Genomic DNA, 23,157 nt, shown 5'->3' with positions numbered 1-23,157 from the left:
CAGAGACTTTGAAGCAGCTTGCTCTGATGGAAAGAAAGTAAAGTTTAGGCAAATATTGACTAAATTGGGATTCTGCACATAAGAGCTCCAATATTAAACACGGAGTCTCAGTTTTCTCATGTATTAAAAAATATGGACCCCAGTACTTGACTTAATAAGTAAAGAATATCATTATGCCTTTGTTCATGTTCTTCCCAAGAAGCCTTGCAAAATCCCTCTAGGCAGCTTTTATTCCTTCTTTCTTACAAAAATCTATCGTCTTACTTCTTCTATCTTATTTATCTATTTTAATTGGTGTTAGTCTCTCTCAATGAGAATAGCAAAATAATTGTATTTTGCTTTGTGGATTATACAGGAAGTTGCTTTAGAGCAGGAAGAATTTGTAACTGAATTTATTTTCTATCCATTATATCTTGTACTTGCATAGAGAGTTGAATTATTTTATGAAAACATCTGACTGTTCTTGTTAATAATGACCTGATCGCATTTCAAGCATGCAGTCATTTATTTTATACTTTGAATATTCAATCATATTTATTCTGAAGTCTTTTTCAGATAGCTTGAACATCACTACTCCCTTGAACTGAATCAAACATCTATTTTTCCAGGTCACAGTTGGATTTCTTTACTCTCTCTAGTGGCCATGGTTAAATGGCTCTGAAAAAAGATGCCATTTCAACTAGAGTCATTTACCATTTGAGACCCAAATATAGACACATCATATTTGAAAGACAGATTTTATTTCTCTGGGTTTTTTTTTGATAACTAAGCTTGCAACTCCTCCTTGTGATTTGTCTGCTCTTTAGCTCATTTGCACTCTGAAAATTACTCACATTCTTTTAATTCATTAAATAGTCTGTGGCAGCTTATGAATTGGATCATGATCATTACAATATTTTCCAAGGAGGGGGTTTTGTATCTACTTACGATATATTTGAAGTAACTAATCTTTAAAAAATTAAAATAACACATTTCAAATAAGTGTGATAAAAGTGCTACTTTCTAAAATCAATTAAAGAAATTATAAAGAGAAGGGAAAGCGCTATGAAATTTGTACCTTACATAGGGTACTCCCTCAGTACTTCAAGATAAAGCAAAGAACAGGAACTTCTAGCAGGTAAAAGGTAAAGCCAAAAAGTTCAGGTCAGTAATGAACAATATATAGACTTCAATACTCCATCATTTTGAAGAGTTATGTGAAGCATAACAAAATAGCCTTAAAAATAGTTCACCATCCTAACTAATACCTGGACACTTAACTACTGAGATTTTCTGCAGTGTATCACCAGAATAATTTACAATTTGTTTAAAAATAAAACCAAATTCATCATTGGCTATCAAGATCCTATCCTTATAAAAATTAGAGCTATAGATCTTTATCACAAATCCATTGAATTTTGTCAGTAAATCATTATGTCTAAATCCTGTAAGAACTTCGTGATTGTCTAGAAAAATAAAAGGTACTGACTCTCAAGTAATAAGGTATTTCTGCATACATACTAAAAAAACTTGTTAATAAAACAACTGTATATTTTGGTTTTTCATTTCCAGCCTGATTAGCATGAATATTGTCATAGCTCAATTAAACACTTTTCAGATTTACAGTTGTTGTAAAGCTTAAATCAGGGAACCATATGTAAAGTGTTTAGAGTACTTTCGGGTATATAATGAAGTCCATAGTTATCATATTTTAAAGAATCAAATATTGTACATTTTTACTGACTTGTTTTGACTTTCTATCCATTTTGTTTATTAAGCTACTGAAAACTATGAAATTTTAATTATATTTTCAACAATCTTAGAATTCCAAAAGACTCAAAAAACTTAGATGAGTATCTCAATTAAACTTAAGTAGCAGAGCAATTAGTAGTTTGACTTTTAGGATCTGGCAGCTTTTTATGTTCAAATTCTTTCCCATCCTTACTGAAGGCATAATTAGATTTTCCTACACTTCAGTTTCTCCCTCTGTGAAAGAATATCAGCTGTGATGTTTGAACAAATCTTACCAAAGCGCTCAGCCCAAAGCCAGGCACAAATTAGTTATTACGATGTCACTATATGTTGACAGTTCATTGCCACCGAAGCAAATAAAAGTAAACTTGTCAATCCTTGTACATGTTCTTTGCAATAGCTCCTTTTATATATTGTCAATAAATTGGTCATTTGAGGGGAAAGCAAAATAATTTTATTCACAAAGGCATCTCTCGTTCTTCATATTGAGTTAAATTCTCTATCAACAACTTCTCAAATGAATTATTCATAATCATTCACTTGGTATAAACTTAGAGAGAATGACATTTTTTCCACTGCAAACAAAACAAGCAGGAGTACTAAAACAGGTGTTGACTCTCTTTAATATTGTCAACTACAGATATGATCCCATGGTAAGAGGGAGATTGTGATGGATGAATAATTTGATAAGAGCAAGCCCGAAGCTTATATATATTTAATTATTTCACTGAGGGGTAGCTTCTCCTGGGTTTCTGGGCAATGGCTACCCAGAGAGATCAAGAAGCAGTTACAGATATGCAAATCAAGTCACTGATAAATTATAAAACTCAGACTTAGCATTAAGAAGTCTGAAAATGAGGGTCACCGAAACTCAACTTTTCTCACTACCTTTGTTCACACAATTCCATTCCCTCCAATTAAAAGAGTTTCTCACCCTCTATTTCATCTCCTTAACCCCAGACTTTTAAGAATTCTTTGTATATTTTGAGGAAAAGTCCTTTATCAAATGTGTCTTTTGCAAATATATATTAAAATTCACATTGCGAATGCTAAAAGAAAGAGATAAGGTAAGCAGACCTCAAAAAGGATTAACTATTTTATCTTAATGAATATTTTATATAACCTTATGGATAAAATGTTTTCTCCCATTGCTATCTGAATTTTCAGTATTTTCTAAGAAAACAAGCCATAAAAATAAAATTATTTTGCTTTCTGCTAAACAATAAAAACTATAATACAAAAGAGTGACTAGAGTTACACAAAACAAGAAATCGGGCTCTACATAAGGAAGTATTTTTAAAGCTTTAAGAAAAAAATAATGTGTTAGTCTCTGTATCAGAAACTATCTTTCATGAATTAATTAATTCTAAGTGGCAATAACAACTGGCATTTAACTGCTAAGACTAAGTACCGCTAAAAGGTATATTCTTAGATCATTTGAAAGTATGTAGGGAACATAAGTGTATAAACAATCCAAAAATATGTTAAATGAAAAAATAGAGACATTAGGTATAAGTAGTAGACATAGAAACAAAAAGCAGATAGAATCTGATATTATGGACTATTTCAAAGAAGCTCAGGGAAAAAAATAAAAGGGAGTGCAGAATTTAAACACTGCAGTAATAGATGAATGTGTTAATATCTGGGGAGTTTTCCCTATTTGACTTTTTCACAACTGTCCTATACTTACTGTTTAGGATTCTCAAGAGAATTATTTTTCCAAAGTTGATTTTTGTATAAAGTCTACTTGCAAATGTACTGATGATACTGGCACAACATGAGCTTGACATAAAGGAAGCCATTTTGTAGAATGGGAGCCATATTGTAACTATGGATAATCTCTAAGTAATTAACCCAGCTGGACATATCTGGCTTGAACATAGGCTGGATAAAAAATAACTGAAGCATAAAGAAAACTGATGCATTGTGATTTATGATCCCTGCTTAGCTTTATACCTCTCAGTTATGAAGAGACAATAACTTTGTTCTTTTGATTTCTTTAGAAATGTAGTGACCCCCAGTCTACAGCACCAGATGGACAACATTTCTGAGCCTCTCCTCCAATGACCCCCAGAGAGAGATTCTATACTGGCATCCATCATCAATGACAGCTGAAAGGTCTGGTGTGGCATCCTTCAGTCTATGGTGCCAGATGGTCAACACTCCTGACTCTCTCCTCTATAGCCCGCTAGCCCTATATAACTACTTAAAGATTCTATATTTGCCTTAAGACCGTTCTTTAGGACACTAGTCCACCATGTTCTGATTAGCTAGCTCTGCACTTAATAAAAGTCCTTTCTGTACCATCATCTTGCCTCTTGACAGATTGGTATTTGTCTTGGAGTGAGCAGATTGTGCCCTTTACAAGGTAACAGTGATAGCATTTAGCTTCCATTAGCTCCATTTAAGAAGCAAAGGAAGTGAGAAACCATTTTCCAAAAAAAAGCAAAAAGAAGAAAGAAAATATGCTCTTGACTGCATTGAGCTAAGATAGCAGAGATTAAGACCTCTATAGATCATATCCAAACACCCAGGTCTACAAACCCTTGAAAAGCAAAAAAAAATCTCTATATTTATATATCTAGGTCTAGATCTGGATCTGCTTACAACGAATACAAACGCAGACATACACGTACAAATACATTCCGCATTTCATTACTACATCGCATTATATATTAGGAGAAATATATTACATCAAGAGAATTTCAAAATTAATTTTGCATGTAGTACGTGAGAGAACAAGGAAATAGTCCCACCTCTCAGGTATCTTCTCATTTTGTGTATTTTGGGGAACGATGGTTAAAACAGTGACTACAAATTTATGCAATAAGCAAAAATGGTAAGTACAATGATAAAGTTCAATATGGTGTCTTTTGTGAATATGAAAGATGAAAAAGACAATATTGGGAGGGAGAAGGAGAAGTGAGTTAGAATAGCCAGTGAGTATACATGTGGTTTTGCCACCTAAGACGGCAGAAGTCTACGATGAAGGAGATGAAATAGAGGATGAGAAAATATTTTAATTGGAGGGAATGGAATTGTGAACAAAGGTAATGAGAAAAGTTGAGTTTTGGTGAACCTAATTTTCAGACTTCTTAATGCTAGGTCTGAGTTTTATAATTTTTCAGTGACTTAATTTGCATATGTGTAATCTGTCCTGATCTCCTTGGGAAGCCATTGTTCAGAAACTCAACAGAAACCACCTCCAGTGAGACAATTGAGTATATATAAGCTTCAGACATGCTCTTATCAAGCTATTCAACTATCAAAATCTCTATCTTACAATAGAATTGTATCTGCAGTGACAATATTTAAAAAAGGCAACACCTTTACTAGTATACTCTGCTTATTTTGTTTGGACTGGAAAAAAATAACATTCTTAAAACTTAACAATACGAAAACAAATAATCTGATTAAAAAATGGGTCAAAGACTTCTTATCGAGGAAGATATAGAAACGGCAAACAGGCAGAAGAAAGATGCCCCATATCATAGGTTATCAGAGAAATGCAAATTAAAACAATTATAAGGTACCACTACAAACCTATGAGAATGTCCAAAATCTGGAACACTGACAACACCAAATGCTGGTGAGGATGTGGAACAACAGGAATGCTCATTCATTGCTGGTGGGAATGTATAATGGTACAGCCACTTTGGAAGACAGTTTGGCGACTTATTACAACTGTAAATGTACTCTTACCATATGAGCCAGCAATTGATCTCCTTGGTACTGACACAACGAGTTGAAAATGTATGTCCACGTAAAATCCTGTACATGGATGTGATTGCCAAAACTTGAAAGCAATCAAGGTGTCCTTGAGTAGGTGAATGGATACATCCAGACAACAGAATATTATTCAATAGTAAAAAAAAAAAAAAAAAAAAAAAGAGCTATCAAGCCATGACAAGACATGTAGGAAGCTTTATGTATACAACTAAGAGAAAGATGTCAATATGAAAAGTCTACATACTGTATGATCCCAACTATATGACATTGTAGGAACAGTTAAACTGGCGGCTTTATTGGAGACAGTAAAAAGATAAATCGTTTCCACAGGTTGCTGCGGGGGAGGGATGAAGAGAGAGAGGATAGAGGAGTTTTGGGGCAGTGAAAATACTCTGTATGATATTATAATAATGGGTACATGTTTTTATACATTTGTTCAAACTTAGAGAATGTACAGTATCAAGAGTGAATCCTAAGGTAAACTACGGACTTGCTTAATAATATGTCAATGTAGATTCATCAATCGTAATGGATGTACCACTCTCGTGGGCAATGTTGATAATGGCAGAGGCTATGCTTGTGTATGGGCAGGGGTACCTGGAGAATCTTTGTACCTTCTCTCAATTTTTCTGTGAATCTAAACTGCTCTAAAAACATAAAATCTATTAAAAATTTTAAAAATTAAACACTGTATATCAATACCTCATTTAATCCTCACAAAAATTGTGCTAAATAAGTGAAAAATAGAAAATGGGCAATTTCTCAAATTTTTAACTTTTTACCATTTAATTTAATTAATATTTAAAATCAATTATACATGTTGCTATAGGACACCACTTGACAACCTGGGCCTCTCTTTCCTCTCACTCCCTAAATGTGGTTTGTAGTTGAGCTTAAGTTTTTACGTATATAATAAGATTCCTGATGTATGGGAAGAGCCCATAAAGAAAACCAGCTACTTTGATAGCTTGTTAACCCACAATGAAAAAATCAGTTACAATTGATTTCAGAAATTTTTCCAAAAATGTGGTGAACAGACCAGGTTTGAGACATTAGATAATTTTAAGCAGGGCACAGATAGACATTTATATTTTAACAACCAGTTATCAATTATTTTATTTATTTTTTCCCTGAGGAAGATCAGCCCTGAGCTAATATCTGCCGCCAGTCCTTCTCTTTCTGCTGAGGAAGACTGGCCCTGAGCTAACATCCATGCCCATCTTCCTCTACGTTATATGTGGGACACCGGCCACAGCTTGGCTTGCCAAGTGGTGCCATGTCTGCACCTGGGATCCGAACAGGCAAACCCTGGGCCACTGAAGTGGAACCTGTGAACTTAACCACTGAACCACCGGGCTGACCCCATAAAGACCCCATAAATTATTTTAAATATTACATCTACTCATGGTAATTAATAATGATTTTCTATTTATTAATCAATTTCACTACTTGATTTTAAGTGGTGGATTTTGGTTGGAAATATCATTAAACAAAACAAGGTAACATGAAAAATAAACTATTCCATTGTTTTATTATATACTGTCGTTTTGAATTTATACATGGAAGTTTATAGGCATAAAATAAATTTTACTTTATGTCGTCAGTATCTTATCACCCAACACTTCGTACCTGGAGTGAGTTTAAAATCAGATTGTTCATTTTCTCAATTTATACACACAATTAACTTGATCAAACTTTGTTTTAAAATTCATTCATAGAATAACTAAGATTTGTACATATTTGGAGCAAAAGAAAAATGCCACTTATTGAGGAAAATTATCCACTAAAATCTCTCTACAACTCAAATCACTCATATTCAAAACAAATACTAACTTCCAATGTAACTGAATAGTCACCTGTTTTAAATTTCATTTCTTAACTTAAGAGACTACTGTTGTGAAAATCCTCTACCTCACTAGTGGTTGTACACTCATTGCACTCATATTTGACTCACTTAGAAATAACTCCCATGAACTATACAATAAGAGGGTCAAAGGACATAGAGCACCAGAGGCGGGAATTCAGCGCATCTTAAGGGAAAGGCTAGAAAAGTAAAGGAAACAATAACTAGAAATGAAGCTCGGGGCAGGGGGACCAGCCATGGTACCTTTAGAGGCATCAAATCTAACTGAACTTTCTTCTAAGTTGTTTAAACCCTTTGTTAACGTCATTGCATTCTGGCTCTTTGCTGTGCTCAGTGATGATAAAATAACAATAATAATAAAATACCCAGTGGTATGAAATAACATAGTTCTAAATTAATACCTTGCACAATAACCCTATGAAAAGACAGTTAAGCAAAAGAAAAAAAAAAAAAAACACCCCCCAGGGCCTAGAGAAAAATGTCAAGCAATTTCACATTTGGATGCTTATTTTTCACAACATATTTTTACTATCACTCTTAAGTGAGCAAACATGTTTTCAGACCAAGAAAAGATGATTCACGGCACACATTCCTCAGCTGACATGATTCAAGCTTCTTGTTTACTCCAAGGACGTGGAAGTAAGACAACTTTCATGTTCTTTCAAAGCAGCTCCCTCTTTTGACAACCCCTCACGGGGATCAATTAGAACCACACGCGTCTACGGCTTTAGAGAGTAGGCTGCTCCCCATTAGAAGTAAAACTAGGGAAACTATTTTATTCACATAAAGAAGACTTGCCAGACATTAGTTCCTGTGACATTAAAAAACAAAGAAATAAAAAAACCAGGCCTGTAGCTGGAGAATTTCTTTAAAACGTAGACTTCCTTCATCCTTAAACCAGGGTCTTGACTCTTAACCATTTTTTGTATTTGAAAGTTTGTAACTCTCATCTTACACTACCAGGTGGCATTTTCTAAGTATGGCATTACAATCATATTTTTATTAATATTTTGACCTAATCACACTTCATCAGTCTTCAGAAATAGAACAGAGTAAATTAAACAACTTAGCGTATTCTCTAAGAAACCATTTCCACTATGTTCAGAAATTCTCAGTTATTGAACTGTGGGGAGTTTCAATCCATAGTTATTTACCTTTTTATTACTTTACAAGTTTCAATACTTCTTCTATAACTGTTTATATTCTTGAAATTACCTCTAAATCTACTCCCCAGGTATTTCCCACTTTCACAACTATCAACAGCACATCAGAGTCATCAGGAACAAGACTGATGAATGATGATAGGTTAATATATAACAACTGCTAATGTGGCAGATTCTTGACAATGCCCCTACAAACACTGGTAATAAATATAGTTTTCTGAAGCTTAACTGAAAGTGAACCATGTTCTAATACGGACATGGAGAACAACAGCTTGAAACCAATGAGTAAATTAGCCAGCATTCAACCCGACACACGGGTGCTCAGTAATTGCTATTTTTCTTCCCTTTCCCAAGACGAATGTACTTTTTTAGAGGTCTCTTGTGATCACAGACATACTTCAAGAAGGAAAATATTCAGGCCATTTTGGAGGATGCATTCAAATGAATACAGAGAGCAGGGCTTGCATACTCTCAAGCCATTTCCTGAGAGTTTTCTGTATCTATGAATGTGCTGAGACAGCTGATGAATGGTTGATCCATTATTTTTATTCATTCATTACCCTATGACATAAAATCTTATGAGATATGTGTGTACATTTTCCTGATGTCAATAAAGTAGCGGTTTGGCATTAAAATGTTTGCATTGATGTTCTCTTTCGTCTGGTTCAACTCTTTAGAAGTGCAAGATTCAGAACAAATCATGTTTATTTCTCTTTTATTTTTGGTTTCCCGGTAATTGTAGGCATTTGAGATCAGGGTTCATGTGTGGCAGGAAATTTAAACATACAGAAGGAGCAAAGTTGAATCAAAACAAGTCTCAAAATATGTTGCAGGATCAATGTAGAAGTGAGGACAAGAGAAATCCCATCACGTTTCAGTAGTGCATGTGGAATTTATGGGTTTGGGGGTGGCCAAGGTGAAGAGAGATTGTTTCTTAACTCCTTCTTACACTATTGATTACCGTGTTGACTCACTACCCAGCTGCCTCATGCCAACAGGAGCTCCTTGCAAAGTCTGGGCTTCGAGCGTTTCCATAATCCACCTCACCACAGGACTGCCTCTGACTGTGCTTCCATCAGCAGACATAAGTGTCGCAGGGAAAAAATGAACTACAAATTGCGAATGGTAAAACCATCTTTTTCAAACAGTAACTTGGGGTAAGGGGCAGAGATTCTAGAGTAATTGAAAAAAGTATTAAATGTCTGTTATGTTCCGGGCACCAAGAAAGTATCTTAATATCGTTAATCATGAGAATCATCCTTTGGGGTTATATTATTAAATTCTTTTTATAGATGAAAAATTGAGATTGGTTAGCTTGATTGGCACGTCCAACACCACACACTGCTAAACCCTGGGGCAGGGACTGATATCAGAGGTTTTGTTCAAATCCTGTGGGTTTTATTCTAAAACTCATCATGAAAAGTCCTTACGTTTTTCAAGCACCATATTCCAAAACTAAATCATTCATGCAATTTTAGACAGAGCAATTTTTTTTCTTTCTTTTTCTGACACACAGTAAAGAAAACATTTCTTTTTCTTACCTAACAGCACTACTGCCCACATCGAGGTCTTGCGCAGTGACGGCGCCAATGATGGTCCCAACCGGAGTGTCTTCGTAAACCTCCATGGTGTAGAGCGGCTTGCTGAAAACCGGCGGCTCGTCCACGTCCAGCACGCTGATCTTCACGGTGGCCGTGTCTTTAAAAGGGCCCGCAGACTGAAACCGGTGGTCAAGGTGAAGGTTGGAGGCTTCGACTTTAAAAGTGTAGGCCTTCTTTGTTTCAAAATCTAATGGCTGCGGCGAGGACAAATCAGAAGTGAGGAGATGGCAAAGACTGAGCATTGCTTCAGAGCATTTGCAAGTTAATACTAATTGCTTTGGTTTCAAAATTTCATTTTCCTTTATAATTAGTGGGTAAGGAAATATTTTAAGAATCACCTATGTGTAGAATATTTCGGGTAACTTATGAGGCTAATCAGTTGCATACATTTAGATGACATCTGTGGACACATACATCCTTAGGTAGGGTTCATTCATTTTATATGAGCAGTTAACACAGGGAGGACACATTTGAAGAGAAGCATTTTCTGCTCTTATACAATACTGACATCTAGTGGAGGTAAGCAGTAATTAAAATAAAACAAAATTGAAATAGGATGCTTGAAGATAGCTCTAGATTCCAGTTAAGATTTGGTGTAACAAAATATGTTTTTCTTGGACCACTTTTCTTTTCTTGACAATAATATCATTCTCTATGAAACACTTTTGAACATCTAGACCTTTTTGCTAACAGAAGACTGTATCAGGGTTTAAAAACATACACAGTGGTAATTATGAAGAGTTTTGGTCTTTTGTGTTCTCGGCACTGTATATGTAATTAGTAGGCACTGTACTGCATGGTCAGGACATTTTACCAATAATTAAGGCTTTGAACATATATTATCAAATTAAAGACAACTGAAACATAACATTTGGAAGTCATTTGTCAATAGTCACTGATTCTCTATTTTAACTTTACCACTACTTACATTCACTTTTATTCTGAATATTGGCTTTATGTTCTTAATAAACTGAAAATATTAGATTCTAGAAATATGATGTTGCTGAGGTGCTTTACTTAAATGAAAACGTTAAGGTCAACGGCTCTGATTTCTAATCCCCTGTGAAAAACTAAGACAACATGAAATGAACATTAACATAGTAATTTTTCTGAGACCTTTAAAAGTTTCTGTTTTCTAAATTAATTCCCTCTAGTATGACTCCATTGACTTACTAATTGCTGTGTCAACACAGATGTTTTTTGCCCAGTGCACCTGGGGAAATAAAGGAGGTGTATTTCTCTCTTTTAAGGACAATCTTGCTGTTTTATGCATTTTTGCTGAGGATGGAAAAAGAAAATTCGAAAAAATCACTGTGAAAGCCTCAAAAACTCACAATTCCATGGAGTTTATTATAGCAAATAGTAACACCTCTTGGATTTGACATTCTTTTTCACAGTAATTTTTTCATTCGGGAGGGTCTACATTTATTTTCCCTGTAATTATTCCCTTTATTTTATCTAATTCTCCAATTCTTATTCATGTATTTTTAATCTGTTTTCTACTCAATGCTTTATTTTACTTTATTTTTAGTTACTCCCATCATGATTATTTATATACAATATTGATTTTCTTCAATTTCCATCTCTTTCTTGTTAGCAATTTTGACTTATCTTAAAGCCAATAAAAATAAAGAATGGAGGGCTGGCCCTATGGCCTAGTGGTTAAGTTCAGAGCATTCCTCTTCAGCGGCCCTGGTTTGGTTCCCTGGTGCAGACCTACACGACTTGTCAGTGGCCATGTTGTGGCGGTGACTCACATAAAATAGAGGAAGATAGGGACAGATGCTAGCTCAGGGCAAATCTTCCTCAAGCAAAAAGAGGAAGATTGGCAACAGAGGTTAGCTCAGGGCAAATCTTACTCAGCAAAAACACATACATAAGAAGAAAGAAAGAGAAAGAAGTGTTTGATATTATGGCTGTTGATTATGTGAATAGAAATATAATATCTAGAAAAAGAGAGGAGATAGTCCCACAATGCTCTTATTTTGATCAGCCTATGGCTTGACCAGCATGTTTTGTTAAAAGAATTAAACTCAAAAAACAAACCAATTGCCAGAATAAGATAGCAAAACATTATTCAAACAAAAAATACAGAACTGCTACAATTACTGGAAATGTTTAGCCTGGAATGATAAAGATCAAAGCAAGACAGGACACACATTTTTAAATATTGAAGAGCTATCATGTTGAATATCAGTTAGGCTTATTCTGTTAGTCTCTTAGTAGAATTAACAATAATTTAAATTATTAAAATGGTAACTTTAGGTTAAAAAAAGGGAAGAAATCTCTAACAAGTTAAACTATTCAGAATTGAATTACTTAAAAAAATATCTATGGCCTACAAGGTGGTAAGGCCAGAGAGATGTCCTGGGAGGAGAGAAAGATGCAAAGACAAATAGAGCTTGCTCACTCTCTACATTCATCAGACTTAGAGATTAGTGAGAAGCATGCCATCTTGTTTAATGAATGGGTCTTTTGAAGAGATTCTAAGTCCCCTATCATTTGACGTGTTCATGAGAAATCAGATGCCTTAAGAGGAGTCTGAAAGATCAATGTATAATAAGATAGAAGGCTGCACTAGCTAATTCGAAAGGTATTTTGTTTTTGTAAACTCTAAATCCTCTACGAATGTTAAACAATATAATTTTTCTATCCTTGATCAACATGCCGCAACTGTCTGATGGACTTGACTCGCTACAAAGTCTATTTCAAGCCCAGAAATGAAGGGAAAATTCTGAAATCTTTTGTACATTGCTTTAGGACATCAGACATAGTCTATACCTTTTAAGAACTTCGAACTTATTACAGCAGGCAAATATTTGGCAGTCAGGGAGATTCAGAGTGAGATGAAAGAAACTTTCTGTCCATACAAATTTTTTTGCGACTGAAAACTTGTATCCTGCAGTGATCAAAGAACTGGAGGAAATTGTAAGAGAAATGCCATAATAATATCTAGATGGCCTTACTTCTTCATGAGCCTGCCCCTTAGGCAATGCCACTTTATAAAACTGAATAGCTCAGAAAGAGCAAAGAGAATCAATACTGATCTTCCTCTAGTTGACTTTATCCAACCCATCTGACTGACTACTCTCCACTTTTTGGGGTGAGAGGGTTCCCCCAAAATGAAATTCATTTAACTTTACAATCCACAAAAACTCTAATATTTGAAATAAGTGTAGAACAAAGATTTATTTTTTATTGTTAGAATTAATCATATTTCTTGACAGAAATTCATTATTATGAAGTTGAGATAATTTGGTTCATGCACAATAAATAGAAACCTTTGTGGCATTACTTGGGGCCCATTCGATTTTATGAACCTTTCTAGAAAAATAAGAAAATGATGGACTAAGAGAATTTGGTTGAGTAACCTCTTGCTCATAAGGGTATTTCAATAAAGGTAAGTTAGTGAGAAAAGAATTTTCAGGACACAATTCACATTGTAAGGAGTTTTACAGTAAAAAAAAATAACTGTGGAGAAATAATATGTGATTTATTTAGTTGTTTTTCAGCATATAAAGGAAGAATTGAGCAAGATATCTCCTTTTTGTATCTTCTTTTTTAGCCACTTTTTCTGCTCTTACTTTGCTGTAATCCAGGTCATGAAAAACTACATAAAATATTAAGTGCTGAATGATTTTCTCACTTCAAAGAGGGATAAATAATTTTTGGCATAAAATCCAAAAGAGTAACTCTCTGGACTCTTCCCAGGCCTCATCATGCTTCTAGATACTGCTGAATGGAGATGGATAGTTATAGTTACGTTTTGAGGAATTTGAAAAACAGCAGCTTTGGTAGACAGAATTCCAATATATCCCCAAGATTCCCACCCCCAATGTCCTGTACTCTTGTAAAATCTCCCTGCCCGTGAGTCTCTGAGGGGCCTATGAATTGCATGGGGTATCACCCCATGAATTTGTTAGGGTTTATGGAAAAATAAATTATGCAAATATAATTAAGATCCTTAATCACTCAATGTTGAATTCATTAAAAGGGAGATTTTACTTGAGAGGTTTGATCTAATCATGTGAGTCTTTAAAAGAAAGAGGCAGTACAGGTGATTGCCTTCTGGCCTTGGAGAAGTAAACCTGTGATGTGGGACCCCACCCGGCAGGTCCCTAAGGGGAACTCATAGGAATGAGACTGGAACTCTTGGCCAATAGCTAGCAAAAAAATAGAGACATCAGTCGTAAAGCCATGAAGAAATGAATTCTGCCATTCCCAGTAAGCCGGGGAAAGGTCTTTAAGCCCCAGATGGGATCACAGCTCTGGTCTACACCTTAATTTTGTAAGTGAGCATAAGCGAGGCCATCTTGTTGATGCTGAATGACCCCACCCCCTCCTCTGTGTGACTATGTGCTGCCCTGCACATACTCTAAAAAAATTCACATGCTCTCCTGATTTATGGCCTCCACTTACATATGTACTCCCCGATAGCTTGATAAATTATAACCTTGTTCTACGAATTTCTCTCCTGGAACAAGCTGACCACAGGCAGGAAATACACCTACAAGGTATCCATCACAGCTCACAGAAGAATGGAACAATGAAAGACCCTGGAGTCCATCATGCCTGAAGGAAACCCCCTCCTTACTGCTCATTTTCTCTATATCACTACCTCAGGATTCTGTAATTTTGGAAGAATTTTTTTTTTTTTTTTTGAGAAAGGTTAGCCCTGAGCTAACATCTGTCACCAATCCTCCTCTTTTTGCTAAGGAAGACTGGCCCTGAGCTAACATCGTGCCCATCTTCCTCTACTTTATATGTGGGACACCTGCCACAGCATGGTTTGCTAAGTGGTGCCATGTCTGGACCTGGCATCCAAACTGGCGAACCTTGGGCCACCAAAGCAGAAGGTGCGAACTTTAACCTCTGGGCCACCAGGCCGGCCTAGGAAGATGGTTTTTTTGAGACATTAGTCTGCCATCTTCTTGATTATGCTGGCTAATCAAATTAACACTTCCTTTCTCAGTTGCTAAATCGTGATTAATTGGCTTAGATCACATGAGCAGAAGTGAGCCCATTGCTAGTCTTCAATTTCAGCCTGAGAGACCCTCAGCAGAGGACCCCATTATACCAAACTCTAACCCACAAGAGCTGTGCTTCCATCCCTCTTTACTTTTCCTTCTTCTATTTTGTTCCAGTTTTTATGATGAACATGTATCATTTTCACCAACATGGTAGTCATCACTCTTAACAAAATACATCCTTTAGTAATAAGACACTGCTCTCTCAGTCATATAGTAGGTCTTAAAGGTCAGTGGAAAGGAAAATTGTCGATGAATCCAAATGACCGAAGACTGCTCATTTATCTGAAACAGACTAGATGCTTTTCAAGACAAGCAGCTAGAAAACCGATCTATAGCAGGTTGTGCCATGATGAAAAGAAAGTAAGAACAAGTACCTGCAAAGAAGGTTTATCATACCAGCCTGAACTACAAAGATAAGGCTTTCAGATCAAGTATCAGTTTAAAGGAAAATCAAGTTTCCCAAAATTTAGTTTTATGATCAGTATAGTAGTCAATTCGTTTATTTGTTGCTAGCACTTTCCCATTCCATAAGGAGCTATTCTAAAACTCTACCACTATTCAAGCCACATAGTAAATCATCCATAGATGATGTCTATACGTACCTCTTCAATTTATTCAAGTCAATTAAAATCCAATTAAATTGAATGAAATGTTTGATTAGATTTTACTGTGTGTCACAGTAGAGTTGAGGATATAGTGGTTAATGAGTTAAATTAAGCCCATTTTATCATAGATTTTATATTGTAGAGAGGGAGTCACAGTAAAAAATAAGTGAATACATAATTTTCAGTTAGTGATAAGATTTATGAGGAAAACAGTCAAGGTAATGAGACGGAAAGACAGGAGGGGACAGACATTACATAGAGCAGCTAGGAAGCACATCTCTGAAGATGGAATACTGGGACTGAGGGGAGAAGAACCAGGCTTGGAGAAGTCAGAGGGAAATGAGTCTGAGGAAAGGGCAGAAGGGGAAAAGGTCTGAGGCATGTTATTCCTCCTTCCAACAAATATTTCCTAATATCCTACCATGTTCTAGACATCTCTATAGATGCTGCAACTGGACAAAGCAGACAAAAATTGCCTCTCACATGGAGCTTGCTGTCTTCTGGGAGTTGATGGACAACAATAAGATAAATAAGCAAAACATGTAGCATGTTGGGTGGTAATAAGCGCTATGGAAAAGTATAAAATTTGGAAGACAGGTGTGTGTTATGTGTGATTTATCCTATCATCATTAAGGAAGGAATTCAACTCAGCATTTTATAAAATATAGTTAAAATAATTATTTAATGCATAAAAGTTGTTGAAGTATTATGTGAGAATGCCCCTGTAACAAAGGGGAAAACATTCAAATGTGCCTATTTTTAAAACCTGGATTTTAGTTTTTGACAAATTTTAACAGTATTTCAGGCTTAAAGTTTTTAAAAAAATCTTAAAGGGACAATAGAATTACAGACAAAAAGTGTTTTGTAAATAAAAATATTACAATGACGAAACAAACATTTCATACAACTTATCTTTATAACTTTGTTACAGAACTATTTATTAACAATGTGCTTCATTTTTCTCTGGGCAATTTATATACTCTGGTTTCTTGTAGCACTGCAAATTTTTTTTTTTAGATTTTTTTTTTTATTTTTCCTTTTTATCCCCAAGGCCTCCCGGTACATAGCTGTGTATTCTTAGTTGTGGGTTCTTCTAGTTGTGGCATGTGGGACGCCGCCTCAGCATGGCCTGATGAGCAGTGCCATGTCCGCGTCCAGGATCTGAACTGGTGAAACCCTGGGCCACTGAAGCAGAGCACGTGAACTTAACCACTTGGCCACGGGGCCGGCCTCACTGCAAATTTTTGATAGTTTTAAGGAAATAAGAATCTTGGGCATTAGTTCTATGCCCATATTTTAGTAACAATAATTTTTGCAATAAATTCACTAACTAAGACAAAGCAAAACAGAGTGTTGAAAGAACTTCTGGTGCTTCTAGTTGAGGGTTTTGGTGATATTTTTCCTAAAACTGAGAAAAGATTTCATTAACTATTATAAAGTCTTAAAGTAAAATACATGCTTTATATGCACATACAGTATTAATCATGATCATCTGGGGAGAGCAATTATCTTTTTAACTTCCTTAAATGACCAATTTCACATTTTATCTCTAATATATGTTGTTCTTAACAATAGTTGAAAGTGTCTGCTTTTCAAACATATGCTATAATTTACTGCAAGCAGTGTGATTTTGAAAAAGTTATCTTTCATCTCTGAGCTTCATATTTTCCATTTGTATAATCAGTAAAACACTATTTTTCTGAATAATTTAAAAAATATGTTAAGCTTTACATACTACGTGAGAACTAAGAAAAATAATGCATTTTACACAAATTAAAACAGTAAACCAATATATTTATTAATTTATTCAACAAAAATTTTAAACACCTTATATATTTCAAGTATTTCCTATATCATGGCAACACAAATATAGATATGATAAAGTGGCTTTAGGGGCTTAAAATATAGTAGGAGGAATAAGATGTGTTTGAACTATGAATGCCTTAAGTATATAAGTGTTTTAACAGAATTATTGACATTTAGGAAGAAAGTTAAATGTGATCCACTTTGCCTGAGGGATGCATGGAAATCTTTGGTGTGAGATATGAGAGAGAAATGCTGAAAAAGAGGAAAGAATTAATTGAACTACTTACATGGAACAGTGCCTTCTATGCAAAAGGAAAAATAGCACAGCATTTTGGTAGAAACTGCAATGGATTTGGTGTAATTGGAATGTAGCATGTCCATGTGTGTGCATATGCGCATGTGCCTACACGAGAGAGTGTGCGTGTGTGTGTGTGTGTGTACGTGCAGGCGATGGTAATAGAAAATATACCATTTTCTCTGTATCTTACAAGTGATTGGAACCAAAAAAGGATTTAAGCATGAAAGTAAGAGGAACAGAGTTAGGTTTTGACCATTCGCTCATGGAGGAAGGAAAAGGTGGATGAAGATAAGTTGTGAGACTCAAACAGACATTGCAGTAGTGGTAAGAAGTAAGCAAGAGGGTTTTAAGTCAACCTATCAGAAGGAGAAAGGAGGAAATCTTAATATATGTTCAGGAGAAATCAGTGGTTGGGTTTCATGTCCTATTTGGCAATAGGAGGTTGATGACAATGGAGGCAGCATAAGAAGAAGTCTAGATTTCTGATTTACGAAACTAGAGAAGAGGTGGAACCTTATCCAAGAGTGGATCAGTGACACCAAGAGACAGAAATACCATGTGGACCAAGCTGGCCCCAAATTGTTCTGAGACCATTTCGGGTGGTTGAGGAGGAAGAGGAAGAGGAATTTCTACTAATAGAGCATCTGGTGCTCATGCAATCTATTGAAGGAGAAAATATGAGCATCTGCCCTTTTGTTGGATGAAGAGAAGGAATTCGGCCTTGGACATTTTGAGTTTCAAAAGACCATGGAACACACAGTTACGAATGTCTGCAAGGCAGCAATCTGCATTGCTTATGTCAGTTTGGGGGCTAATTTAGAGCTGATGCGACTGTTTAAGGAAGTTAGGCAAGATGTTTAAAAAAGAAGGCAAGGACATACATTTACAGAACAGGAATATAATATTTACAAATAAACATAGTATTTACAAATAAAGAACACCACTTATTTTTCTTTGAAAGTATGCATGCCAGTATGGCTAAAAATAGGAGCTTTTGAAACTTAATAAATTGAAGTGTATGTTTCGCTATATGAAATGTTATTCCAAATTTTATTTTCATTTTTTTCTGAGTTATTCAAAAATTAACCACAGGATGGTGCTATGCTACCAAATAATTTGATGTGAACTCACTTCCTTGACATCTAAGACTGAGAATAGCAAACTAGTTTTAGTGACTAGCAGGGCACAAGTAAAGTACAATTTTCCAATGCGCCCAGTTGAGAGCTTAGCCTATCTATTAAAGGGTCCTTGTGAAGAGTAAGTATTTTATGTCTTATGTTTTTAAGAAAAAAAGAAAATAATTCTGCTTTGGATTCAATGTGATCACATTTATGTTTATTTGAAATGAAACAATATTGCTAAGTAACATCAAAATAGTAAGGATTTTTTAAAATTCTAAAATAGTTTTACTTATTTTTAAATAAATAGGAAATCACTTTGTCATTCTCTATTTTAAACAGATGTTATCACTACTTATTAATTCTGATAGATATTTTTGCAGAAATGGTATGGAACCGTTTATGAGAAATTATGCAAGAAAGTAAAATTGTCCTTTTGCATAGTTTAAGTATTCATCCCACTATTTAATTGCCTAAATTTCTTAATCAGTAACAAAAAGCCACAGTGCTTCTATAAATATATGTATTTTCAGTCCTTTAATGTTTTAATTCGTGTAACTTTATATTTATATCCAATAAGTATATCTTTATTCTCATTTATCCAGTAGAAAAAAATCACTACCGACTGGAAAGATATTGCATTTAGCTTTTCACTTAAAAATGAAATTTCTGCATTTAAGACACCTTTTTCTCTCATTTTAAATGTAGCCCATCTCCTAATTTTTACACAGGATACAAAATTGAAAATGCTTTAGTATCCTGATTTTGTTAGTATTTTCATTGATATAATACTTATAGGGCATTTTTCATTTGTTTATACCTTGCTCAGTGCAGTATGACACAAGTATAGAACAAGAGTAGTTGTTTTTTTAAGCAATATCTTATGCCTTGGAGAGATTTATAAATCTTCATAATGTCCTGAATTCGAAGTGACACAGTGAAATGGCATTCTGTCACAGGCTCACAAACAGAATCCAAGTTAAGGTTAAAAAATAAAATAAATAAAAATACCTTTTTCTCAGCTCACATAAACCTTGACCATCATTTTTATCTACTTCGGCCCACTGTCCGCAGAGAAAGAGGAGAGAGGAGCGAACAGTAAAGGGAAGGCAAATAAAGACTTTGGAGATAAAACGATACTGAAAAGATGTGCTTCAGAGAAATTTAAACATTTTAATTTACTTTTAAGTGAGTTAGAAAGAGAAAAACTCTCTGAAAACAAAGAATATCATGCTCTGATGTGAGCCAAACAATTAAAATAGCTGATGTTTAACAAACAGTTACATATTCAAAGGTAGAATATATATTTTTAGACTTTCTAAATGCTTTTAGTATATTTAAGAACATGATTCCGATGCGAATTTGGTTTTATATCAAAACTCTTCATTATAATTCTATGCTGAGATATTGAAGGGAAACTTTCAAAAATGTAATTTTAAGATCATTATGGAGCAGAAACACTGCTGCTGTATAATAATATATATTTAGTATATGAATTATTATATATCTAATTCTTGTAGGACTCCTAATGATAAGTTCAAGATAAAGTTTTCTAAGAACTTACTGCATACATGCATAAATAGCCCTATAATATAGTCTTCATTCAAAAAAACAATTTAAAGAACTACAGGCCAACAGTCTACGTGAAAGATGCTCAGCATCACTAATCATCAGGGAAATGCAGATCAAAACCACAATGAGGTCTCGCCTCACACACGTTAGAATGGCTGCTACCAAAAAGTCAAGAAATAAGTGTTGGCAAGGATGTGGAGAAACAGGAATCCTTGCACACTGTTGGTGGTAACGTAAATTGGTGCAGCCACTGTGAAAAACAGTATGGAGGTTCCTCAAAAAATTAAAAATAGAACTGCCATATGATTCAGCAATTCCACTTCTGAGTATTTATCCAAAGAAAACAAAAACAGTAACTTGAAAAGATATATGCACCTTCATGTTCATTGCAGCATTATTTACAATAGCCAAGATAAGGAAACAACCTAACTGTCTATGATGGATGAATGGATAAAGAAAATGTGGTATATATATGTATATGTATATATACACACACAATAGAATATTATTCAGCCATAAAAAAGAATGAAATATTGCCATTTGCAACAACATAGGTGAACATTGAGGGCATTATCATAAGTTAAATAAGCCAGACAGAGAAAGAAAAATACTGCATAATCTCACTTGTATGTGGAAATCTAAAAAAAACTCAAACTCATAAAGAACAGATTAGTGGTTGCCAAAGGCAGGTGGTGGGGGGAGGGGTGTGAAATGGATGAAGATGATCAAAAGGTACAAATTTCTAGTTAAAAAATAGATAAATCATGGAGATGTAATGTATAGCATGGCAACTATAAGTTAATAATAATAGTTAATGATAATAATATTGCATATTTGAAAGTTGCTGAGAGTGAATCTTGAAAGTTCTCATCACAAGAAAAAAGTATTCTGTAACTATGTATGGTGATGGATATTAACTAGACTTATTGTAGTGATATTTTGCAATATATACAAATGTCAAATCGTTATCTTGTACACCTGAAACTAAAAAAATGCTGCATGTCAATTATACCTCAATAAAAAATCATAATAAAGAACTGTAGTTCAAATTACTTTTGAGTTTTTCATGGGCTTTATTCAACTGAATATTTTCTCATCATTTCATTTTTACAAAATCATGCTGCCATGTCATATATCTATATGTGTATGTGTGCACACACGTGGGCTCAATACAATACATACACCTTACAGGTGGCTAGATAGGTAGGTAGATAGATAGATAACTAGATAGATGATAGATAATTCTAAAATTTTGTTACAAAAATGTCCTCCTGAATTATTTTTTAAACATTTACTAGTTGTAGTTTATAGGTTGCAGTTTTCTTTTCCAGTGGAACAATAGCTTAGCAGGTAGAGATTGCCTCTGGTGATTCCTCATTTAGAGATCAAAACAACAACACTGAAAACAAATCTATTCAAATGCTCAATGTAACTTACCGGATCATCAGCATATTTATAAAACTCTGTTTTGGGGGTTCCTTTAAAATCTAGCCAGAATCTCACCATTTCTCACAACCTCCATTGCTACAAACAGGATGATCCATAGCTCCATCATTAGTTTCCTGGATTATTTCAATAGTCTCTTAACTGGTCTATTTCTGTCCTTCTCCGTAATGGGCCCTTCCTCTGCATCTTTGACCTCATCTCCACTGCTACAGACCTTTCATTCACTGCTCTGGGCCTCCTTACCAAGTCCGCTCCCATCTCAGAGATTTTGCAATTGCTCACTATTTCTGGGACACACATCGCTCAGACACCACATGACTTATCTTTTGCTTCTTTCAGATCTCTGCCAGAATTTCAGCCTAACAGAGCAGCCTTTTATGAAGTCCTCACTATACAAGCCACCACTCTCCACACTACTTGTCATACCCTTTACCCTGATTTATGTTATTTCAACGTTAAATTTAGCACTGTTCACAGTGCTTTTGAATCTGTTTATCATCTAACTTTGCAAATTAAATGGAAGCTGCTTGAGTACAGGAAATATGTCTGTTTCATTCACTGCTCTATCCTCAGAGCCCGGAGCAGGGTCTGGGATTTAGTGACTGTTCCAGCAATATTTGTTGACTGAAGGAGTGATGTTAATTATCGGCACTGACCTTTATTTAGATAAATTTTATGCCAACAAAATGGACAACAGTTATTCACCCACTGCAGAAGGAAACATATATTGTTTTTACTTGGAGGTATACTTTCCAGATTATTTTGTAAATTATATAAAAAATGAATTTTAATAAAGATGTATCATAATTTCCCAAATCTCAGTTTTACTCTAAAGAATAGAAAATTCTCAAAAAATTAAACAAAATAAATACCACAAAATAAATGTCATACCCTTTATAACACTTTCATAAGCTAAAAAGGCAGAAGATATGTTTTTATTGCTTTAGTGATGATATATAATTAATAAATATTTATAAAAAGTTGATTTGTGTAACTGAAAGATTAATCCATTTTGACATAATAATATAAAGGACTATGGTTAACACATCACACCCTTTTCAATCTTGTTAAAAAATAAATAAGAAAGCCACATATTTTTCCAGATTGACACTTAGACATTGATTATTTATTGCCATAGATGGTAAATGTGGGTAAATAAAATATAAAATCATATGTGTAAATATAAAAAACATT

The 23,157-nt window shown here is 34.7% G+C and overlaps 1 protein-coding gene across 6 annotated transcripts in view; it reads right to left on the bottom strand.

Moving 5' to 3' along the window:
* Window positions 1-23,157, bottom strand: part of CDH12 (cadherin 12) — a 937,014-nt gene that overhangs the window by 35,594 nt on the left and 878,263 nt on the right. For all 6 annotated transcript variants that reach the window (XM_014734929.3, XM_070245950.1, XM_070245953.1 and 3 more), the window contains one exon: window positions 10,029-10,282. In XM_014734929.3, coding sequence (XP_014590415.3) covers window positions 10,029-10,282 — 254 coding nt within the window. The remainder of the gene's footprint in view (window positions 1-10,028; window positions 10,283-23,157) is intronic.

This window comes from Equus caballus, chromosome 21 (assembly GCF_041296265.1).
Source record: "Equus caballus isolate H_3958 breed thoroughbred chromosome 21, TB-T2T, whole genome shotgun sequence".
In the NCBI taxonomy this organism is placed as follows: Eukaryota; Metazoa; Chordata; class Mammalia; order Perissodactyla; family Equidae; genus Equus; species Equus caballus.
Note: the sequence above shows the minus strand (reverse complement) of the source record. Positions and strands in the feature narration are given on the sequence as shown.